This window comes from Brassica napus, chromosome C9 (genome assembly GCF_020379485.1).
Source record: "Brassica napus cultivar Da-Ae chromosome C9, Da-Ae, whole genome shotgun sequence".
Lineage (NCBI taxonomy): Eukaryota > Viridiplantae > Streptophyta > Magnoliopsida > Brassicales > Brassicaceae > Brassica > Brassica napus.
This window is the reverse complement of record NC_063452.1, coordinates 14,978,992-14,988,886: the sequence shown is the minus strand read 5'-3', so window position 1 is coordinate 14,988,886 and position 9,895 is coordinate 14,978,992. Positions and strand designations below refer to the sequence as shown.

Sequence of the window (9,895 nt, the reverse complement as noted above, 5' to 3'; positions counted from 1 at the left end):
GTTACTTTAAAAATCTTCTCAAATAATATATAGAGGATTCCAATTAAAGTAATCCATCTTGTTCATTATAAAACACCGTCAACTGGTTTATCCGACTTGGCTGTCAGACTGAATTCAACCATGAACTATATATCTAGTTTTTTTTTTTTGATGAAATTTCAAATTTATTGATCATACTAGAAAGAATATATGTACAAACCTATGTGGTTACAATTGAATAATAAGAGCAAACAGCCAAACTAAGTATCATGAGCTCCAAACCACCTTTGCATCAGACCTTGCAACCTTGGCCTTAAGTAATAACACGTAGACATGATGCGGTTACGAACCGTCTTGTCCACCAATCTTGCAATGTGCTCAACCGGCTTTGAAACATGGTTGTGGAGTCTCTCATTCCGTTCTCTCCAAAAGTAGTAGATAGTAACCTGCAGCTCAAGTCTGAGCAGAATAAATGTAAGCCGATCATAGTGACCTGTCAAGAGCCTCGTGATGGTAGTATCCCAATCAGGATCCGGGTCCATGCCAAATAAGTTTCCTGCAACTTTGAGCCAAAGTGTGAACGTGTATGGACAAGCAAAGAATAGATGATCTCGGGTTTCGTCTGGCTCCCCACAGTAGAGACAATATTGTGCTTGACCCCACTGTGCAGTGCGATGTCCAGTTGATAGCCTATCTCTTACAGCCAACCACGTGATGAAAGCAAATCTCGGCACTCCTTGCTGAAACCAAATCAGCCTACTCCACATTACTTGATCCTTCTTCTTTCTAATATTACTCCAAGTGTTCTTGGAGTTAAACCTGCTGCTATAGGTGTCGTCTCCATCTCTCCATAACACCCTGTCTGGCACATTTGCAGTCAAAATTAGTGGGAGCTCTCGAATGTCATGAACCAGATCTTGAAGGAAATGGTCACGACATATACGAAATCTCCACTCACCATCTACGAACACGTCACAGATCCTAGCACTCCTTCCAATACCCAGTTTCTGAGTCCCTATTTCACCCGCTAGGTCAATCAGTCGACCCTTAGGGTGCCACAAATCTGTCCAGAATCTCACACTACAACCGTACTGGATCTTCATACGAATGAAACCTTTTGCAAGAGGACGAAACCGTAACAGCTTCCTCCAAACCCACGACCCTATCACAGTATCTCTTGCGTCCCAAAAGACCTCCTGTCTGAGTAGATAATGATGTACCCAAGTCACCCAGAGCGAAGAAGCCTGAGAGAAAAGCCTCCAGATGAGCTTCAGCACAAAGACAGTACTAACATCCTTTATTCTTCTAATACCCAAGCCTCCTTCCTCATAAGGACAGCACACATCTTCCCAAGCAATCTTTGCGCGAGTAATAATGTTTTGGAGAACAACTCCATAGTGATGCTGGCAATGACCAACTTAATAAGCTGCAGCCTCCCTGCGTAAGAAAGAGCCTTGCTCGTCCAACTGAGTAATCTGTTGCGAATCTTCACAATCAAAGGCTCATAGTCGCTTCTTGTCATAATCTTCGTAGTCAGAGGCAGCCCAAGGTACTTAATAGGTAAAGCAGAGACAGAGAGGCCTACCGCTCCTGCTTCCCTCTCAAGATCAAGCTTCCCTCTACCCGCAGCAAACACTGTTGACTTAGCTACATTTATCTTTAAACCTGATTTTTTTTCGAAATCATCAAACACAGAAAGAACACCACGAAGAGATTCCGGCGTTCCATCCATAAATACAACACTATCGTCAGCGAAGCTCAGGTGAGACAAATTTATTTCCATGCACTGAGGATGGTAACCAATCTTCACTTCAGCAACAGCCTTGTTCAGGAGTTTGGAGAGAACGTTGCTAATAATCACGTAGAGGTATGGAGACAAAGAGCAGCCCTGCCTAATGCCTATATATCTAGTTGGTAAGAGAGAGTATTCGGGTACTTGTTCGGGTTTGGTTCGGGTCTATTTGGATTATGGAGTTATAGATTTAATTTTCATTTAGGTATTTATAAATTTTAGTTCGGGATCGATTCAGTAGTTTGGATATCCAATTAGATTATGTAACTAAAATAAAAAAAAAAATCTCAATATACCTTAAAATATTTAAAATCCAAAACTAAAAAATAATAAAAAACATATAAATTTAAATATTGCAAACTACATATCAAAAATTAACATGAAAATTGGTTTGATTTAGATATCTAGATGTAGAACCAATAGGAATTTAGATTTTTTGGCGTTTAAAGTATTTCTGGATACTTTCAGATATTTTATTATATCTATTTGTCAAGTATGATCTAGATACTTTCGAATATGTTGGATATTTTTTTTTGGAATATTAAATATAAATTAAGTTATTTATTTAATTATTTAACTTTAATTCGAGTATTTAATTTAATACTACACTCTTATACGCGCTATGCATAGAATTTGTTATTTTGCTTTAAATATTTTAAATTATAAGAAAATAATGCATTTATAAAGATATTTTCAGTTTTATTATATATGTAAACGTATAGATATTTCTTAATCTATATTCAGCGTTTGGTTGTATGAAGAGAAATATTTAACACTGTAAATATATATTCATAAATTTTAAATGTTCTAGTTTTATTATAATGAAAACCTATAATTTAAATTTCTATTGTAGTTAAATTTTTGAAAATGTTTTATAAAAAGTTGTATAATCTAAGTTTAATATGTATTGTGAGGATTTAAAATATTTTATATTTTCTTGTAAAATAATATATAATAGATTTTACTTATATATTTAATATTTTCTAACTAAAAATAAATAGATATAATTATTTAATATTCAAATATAATAATTATCTATATAACCCATGAAAATTTTCACTTTTACCTTCTTTGTGGTACCACAATTCATGTTTACCATTATTAAAGTGACATTTTCACAAATATCATCAATAAATAGATATTTTTTTTATTATAAAATTCAGAAAAAAAATTGTATATTTTTTTACTAGAAAATTGCCACAAATACAACATTCATAATATCAATTTTCATGTTTACATTAACTAATCTTTCCTTCACTTTTAATGAAAAGTAAAAGACATTTATACGAGTAGGGTTAACTAATCTTGACTTAGAATTTAGAGTTGAAAAGTGGGGTAGGGTTTTGGAATGTGAAATTTAGGATTCTAATAAATAAATAAATACTTTAAAAAAAAAATTTTAAAAATAAAAAATAATTTCAAAAATAATTTTCGATTTTCAAAAAGAAATTTTGAAAACAAAATCTAAAAAAAAATTCAAAAAAATATATTTATCAAAAACATCGAATTTGAAAAAGTATAATTCGAAAACATTAAAAAAAATTATTTTTTATTTATTTTTATTTATTTTATTTATTTAAAATATCATGTTTACCACTTTCATGATATCATTATTCATTTTTACCACCACTAAATGGACATTTTCAAAAATACATTCTTCGTTAAGTGACGAAAAACTCTTATACCCTTTTTCTCTATATTTAAATAAATAAAAATTAAAAATGGGGAATTTCATGGGAAAATTGCCACAAATATCACATTCATAGTACCACTTTTCATATTTTCACTAACCACTTTTACCCTCACTTTTAATGAAAGGTAAAAGACATTTATACCCCTAGAGTTAATTAATCTAGCCTTAGGGTTTTTAGAATGTGAAATTTAGGATTCTACTAAATATATAAATAAATACTTAAAAATATATATTAAATTTTAAAAAAATAATTTCAAACGTAATTTTTGATTTTCAAAAATAAATTTTGGAAAACAAAATTTGAAAAATTAAATTCAAAAAAAAAATATAAAAAAATTAAATTCGAAAATATAAAAAAATATTTTTCTTTGTATTTATTTAAAAATTATTTATTATATATATAGAGAACAAGGGTATAAGAGTATTTAGTCAGTTAATGAATAAGGTATTTTTGAAAATGTCATTTTAGTCGTGGTAAATATGAATAATGGTATCATGAAAATGGTAAGCATGAAATTCCCCTATTTTAAATTTCACCTTCCAAAATCCACCCCTCAACTCTAAAAGTTTAGATTTGTTAAAACTCTATGATTATAATTGTTTATTTACCTCTTTAAAACTGAGAATAAATGTGGTTATTGTAAAAATAAGAAATAGTATTAGAAATGTGGTAGTTTAAACAATTTCTCATAACCCATTATGCATTAAATCTTTTGACGTTTTCAATATTTCTAATTAAAACTGGTTGATCCATTTTTTATGGGTTAATATATTGGAAATTTTTATGTTTACCACATTGTTGGTACCATTATTCATATTTACCTTCATTAAATGAATATTTTCACAAAATACTCTTACACCCTTGTTTAATATGTATATAAATTTAAATAAAAAAATTAAAATAATAAAAAAGAAAAAACAATTTGTAGTTTCGAATTATACGTTTTCAAATTTGAACCATTTTTTAAAACAAATTTTGAATTTTTTCAATTTTTTTTTTCAAATTTTCTTTTAGAAATTCGAAAATTCTTTTCGAAATAATTTTTTCAAAATTTTTAAAAACTTTTCAAGTAGTTATCTATATATTTATTAAATCTTAATCTCCACATTCCAAAACTCTACCCCACCCATTAACTTTAAAGGATAAATTTCATATTTACCACTTTCATGGCACCACTTTTCATCTTTACCACCACTAAATGAACATTTTCAAAAATATCTTCTTCATTAAGTAGCAAAAGACTCTTATACATTTTTTCTCTATATATAATAAATTATTATTTAAATAAAAATATATATATATATATTTTATGTTTTCGAATTATAATGTTTGCGGATTTGAACTCGGATCCCTTGGAGATCCACGGAACGCCTTGACCATCCGACCACAGACGCGTGGTTTCAACATTATACTATCTTCCTTATAAAACATTAACTAGATTTCTATCCGCGCTTGGAAAGCGCGGGTTTATTTTTGAAATTAAATAAATTCTTGTATAAGAATTTCTATATAAGATAATGTATATGTTTGGACACATTTACCGGGTTGAACTGAACGGTATCAAACTGAAAAAAAATAAAACTAAAATTAAGCTGAATTTCATAACTAACCGAGCATATTCTATATCTTTGGAGCCAAAAAACAGAAACCGAACCGAGAAACAAATGAGTACTTAAAATTTTAAAGTATAAATTATATACCTACAAATATTAATTATATTTAATTTCTAAATAACCATATATCCTAAAAATATTATTTATAAACCAAATTACACAAAAAATGAATTATCTGAATATTATTTATTCAAAATATTAAAAATTATTCAAATTATATTTTATTTTATTCAAATAACCCAAATTCCCCAATATTTAAAGCGCACCATATTTTACATTTGTGAAATTCAATAAAAACGTATGATATGCATTATTAGAATTTGTAAAGTAAATAAACATGTCATATTTAAACAAGTCTTTTTGACTAATTTCATTTCAATCTCCAACCTATTTAGACCCATTTAATATTTTTATGATAAGATTAATCGTTATAGTTCATATATAAGAATTTAATATTAAATCTTAATAATTGATTGCATTCCAATTAATTAAATCAATGTTTAATGGTTGAATAGTTAACATTAAGACTTTTAGCTTCCGTAAATATGTAAAAACTGTTATACACCAGAAGATTCCCCAATGGAACATATATTAAACATAACTAAACCATTGAAAATTTTTTAGTATTAATATAACTATATGTGTGGTAAGGATCATGTCATGGTAAACACGTTTGAGTCATATGTCCGATATTCATGGGGTTATTGTTACGGTGGAATAATAAATGAGTTCATTTGAATTATGTAAACTATTTCTATAGTTAGAGAAATAAAAGGTAAGACCAAATAATAATTAATTTGCTAATGAAAATGTCTAACAACCTTGTTTAAGTAGATTTTTTAAAAATATTTATGTTTTAATAGTATAGATACTCTTTCCCTTATACTATCGATGGTTTAGTAAATATTTGGTCCAAAAAATGTACACCGTTTGAATACTGGATTATGTCTTATATTTTTACAAATAACTAGCACCCATTCATATTTAACCGGTCTTCCTTCTTTTTCTCGAGCAGATATTGAGTTTAACGGTACAGTTAGAGGTCCGCGCTAAATATGAAAAAAAAACTGAATAAAATTAAAGACACATATATAATTATTTTTATAACATAAATATGTAAACTAAATTTCAAAATTAGTATTTAATACTAACTAATACTTTTTATCCAATAATCAAATCCGCGCTTTTAAACGCGGATCAAAATCTAGTTGCTAATTATTCATGAAGCAAAATATTGTGTATATGATACAATTATTAAAAGCTACCAAAATTAAACTAATTACAATTTTTTTTTATCATTACATCATTTCTAAACAAAAAAAAGTTTGATAAACCCCATTTAGAGCCAATTTCGTATACCTCCAACATTGCTAGACTGTGAAAAAGATGAAGGAAATCAAGTAGTACAAAAAAGATTTGACTTGCACCCAAAATAACATTGGCTTCAATTAAGCCAAGCCCAGGCCCATCGTTTTGTCTGGGCTTAAATTAATCGAGTCAAAGTAAACGGTTATTAACCGATTTAAACCGCATAATATGATTGTGCGGGGCACTTAGCTAAGTTCAAAAACAGCGGATGTGGTTGCGGGCGTAGGAGTTTACGTAACCTGGTAGTTGCGGCTTTAAGTGCTATAAAGTATTTACATGACTGACTCAATGTTTGAAAATTGTTACATTTGCGGGTCTTTTTTTAATGGTTTACTTACATATGCAAAAATTAATTAATAGACAAAAAAATTAATTATAAAATTGATAATTTTAAAACCCAATAATAAAATAATAAATAATAAAAATTAAAATTATATATATATACCATATTATTATAATAAATATAAAAATTATATTTATAAAATCATAGTATTAAACTTATATATATATTAGTAGTATTTATATTATCTCAATTTTAAATATTTTTTTTAAGATTATTAAAATTTATTATAAAATTTATATATAAACATATTATTATAAGAAATATATAAATTATATTTATAAAGTCATAATATTAAAATTATATATGTTAGTATTTATATTATCTCAATTTTTAAAAAATTATTCAAAATTACTTATTTTTATATTTATTTAATTTTTACAAAAAAATAATTTTACCCTCCCGCAACTGCCCGCCACTGCAAACGCTAACTCGAACCAGTTTTTTATTTTGAAAAGTTTGGAGTGGTGTAAATTAAGCGGTTTGTAACCTTTTTGTGATTGTTGTAAACCACCAACAACAACCGCTACCAACCACAAAAACTGCGTTTGCGAGTGGTAGCAGAAAAACCAGTCAGACAAGTGCCAATTAGTTATGTCGAATTGGTCGAAATCGCAGTGAATGACCTCTGTTTAGCGTTATAGCGGCAGCAAATTCCATAGGCTGTGCTTTAAATTTTTTACCAATCACCACCATAGTTTTAGTTTCATTGTCTTTTACTTCATCCGTTTCATATTAAGTGTCACTTTGACATTTTTTATTGAGATTAAGAAACTTGTGTAATAGGCTAATATATTTTTATTTAATGTATGATTATTATATAATAAGGTTTAAATAAAAGTTTATTGGTTATTCAAAAGGGTAAAAAATAAATTTAATATACAAAGTTATATTTAAACTGTAGAATGACACTTATTTTGAAACAAAAAATAAATCTAAAATGACATTTATTATGAAACAGATGGAATAATAGATTACATTAGGGGTAGCATGGATCCGAGAAATTTAGGATATCTAGAACCATATATGTGGTTTTAGTATCTGGATCCATGGCTTTTGGATATCTGGATTTTGCATTTTCGTTTAGATATTACACTATATGTGAGTATCTGCATCCGGATCATTAAAAATAATTAAAATAAAAAAAATATTTTAAAAAATACTAAAATTCTAAAAATAGTAATAATAAATTAAATATTCATACAAGATTTATATATATGTATATAATATTTTAAAAACTAAAATATAATATTATAAAAATAATTTTATGTGTAAATATTAATGTATCAAACTTAATTAGTTTAAACATATGAATCTGAATCTGGATATCCAAACTTAAAAATTAAAATATCTGGATCTGGATCTGGATCCACATCCGCTTTTGACGGATCCAAAATTTTACGATCCAAATTAAGATCCGGCACTCCGGATATCCTATTTTCGGAGTGCACCCAAAACCGATCGCGGATCAGATATGGATCCCCGGATAATAAGTCATAACCCTAGATTACACGTTTACTAAAACTTAGTAAATTACTGGGACCAGCTTTCTTCTTAGTTTCATATTATTTTGTTTTAATATAATAAATTTTAAATACTCTTTTTGTCAACTTTGATTTTCAATACTCTTATGTTTTATATCTAATATTTATTTTTACACTTTTATATTTAAATTAAAGTGTATATATATTCTGAACCAAGTTTGACCCGGTCAATCCATATCGAACCATTGCCGGTTCATTATTTGGTGCAGCTTCCGGTTCGTTTTTTGAGATTACTCTAAACATAACTTAAGCAATAAAAACTTAGATTAATTGAACTCAAACCATTTTAGGAAGTCTTCTCCAGCGATGTTGCCCACATCTCTCAACGCTTTGCTCCATTTCTGCCTTTCCTCATCCGTCTTACGTGCACAAGTTTCATTGAAAGCGATCCCAAACTCCCCAGTCTGTTTCCGTACAGCGGATGGCTCCACTCCATAGAAGATGGTCATCACTATCTGCCCTATAGCTTTTTTGCACTCCAGTATCTCCACCAGTTCATCCAAACACCAACTTGATGAAGCGTATTTCTTGGAGAGAATCACTATCGCAATCCTCGATTCGTTTATAGCTTTTGTAAGTGAAGGAGAGATCGTTGCACTTCTTACAATCTTTTGATCATCAAACATAGTGATCCCGTTTCGCTGAAACTGTTCGCGCATGTGACTGAGAAATGTTTTACGAACGTCAGGCCCGTGGAAGCTGGAGAAGACGTTGTAGCTCTAGTTGCGAGACGAGAATGAAGAAAAAGGAGAAGCCATGAGACACAAGATTATGGAAAAGGGTGAAGAGATGTTGAACTTAAGATAATTAGATAAGTATGATTGTATCAACTATATAAAAGCAAAATTATATACATTTTTATAAAAAGGATCCTTCCTTGTATTGAGGCAAAACGCGTTGACTTGAGAGGGGAATCTTCTAATGAAATAATATGAAGGTTTTTTTCTTCGTCACCTAAAGACTTAAAGCGATTTACACAAAATGACAAATAGTCCATATATCTATAGTTCTTTAGTGGTGGTGGTCTTAAAGTTTGTGAATTCGTTAGGAAGTAAAACGATCATTAATATCACAGCCTATGAAGGACAGAATTGGACCGAGAGATAGATGTCGGAAGCCTCTTTGCCTATTCATTCCTTCAAGCTCCGAAAAGTAAATGGATTAAAAAATGTATAAACCGGATCATGTAGATACTCTGAACGATAGAAATTTTTTAGTTACACTTGTATCTATTCTAGCTATTAAAATACAGTCTTTATCAAGAAGTTGTTGATATGCCTTCTCCCCATTAATACAATTGAGATTTCACATTACCCTCTAATATGAGGCAATTGACACTTGCTCGAATTTTCCGGAAGCTTGTCTAGTGGCATGATTGAGAATCAGGGGAGTCCTTGCAGATATGGAGGCCATAAACAAAATGAATAGTTGGGGCCCTAGCAAATTCATGTTTCTCTCTCCTCTCTATTTCTCTTTAGCATCTTTTTAGAACTTTTTTAATTTCTCTTTTGGTCGTCTTTTCCCGGCGACCGCCTTTTTTTCTTTAAACTGCCATTAGAAGCCAT

General features: G+C 29.4%; 1 protein-coding gene across 1 annotated transcript; it reads right to left on the bottom strand.

Annotated features, from left to right (window-relative positions):
- Positions 1-239: 239 nt before the first annotated feature.
- Positions 240-8,989, bottom strand: LOC111208498. The gene is made up of 3 exons (XM_048767683.1): positions 8,613-8,989; positions 1,292-1,829; positions 240-1,223 (listed from the first exon to the last, which is right to left on the bottom strand). The coding sequence occupies exons 1-3, from the start codon at positions 8,987-8,989 to the stop codon at positions 240-242; spliced, it is 1,899 nt and encodes a 632-aa protein (XP_048623640.1).
- Positions 8,990-9,895: the final 906 nt, after the last annotated feature.

Bases quoted from the DNA above. Each gene is read 5' to 3' on its own strand.
- LOC111208498 (XM_048767683.1), bottom strand. From the start codon at position 8,989: ATGCGCGAACAGTTTCAGCGAAACGGGATCACTATGTTTGATGATCAA. The intron at 1,830-8,612 runs GTTTGAGTTCAA...CGTGATTATTAG, and splicing joins GGAGAAGACTTCCTAAAATG to CAACGTTCTCTCCAAACTCC. The intron at 1,224-1,291 runs GTATTAGAAGAA...CTTTTCTCTCAG, and splicing joins TTATGAGGAAGGAGGCTTGG to GCTTCTTCGCTCTGGGTGAC.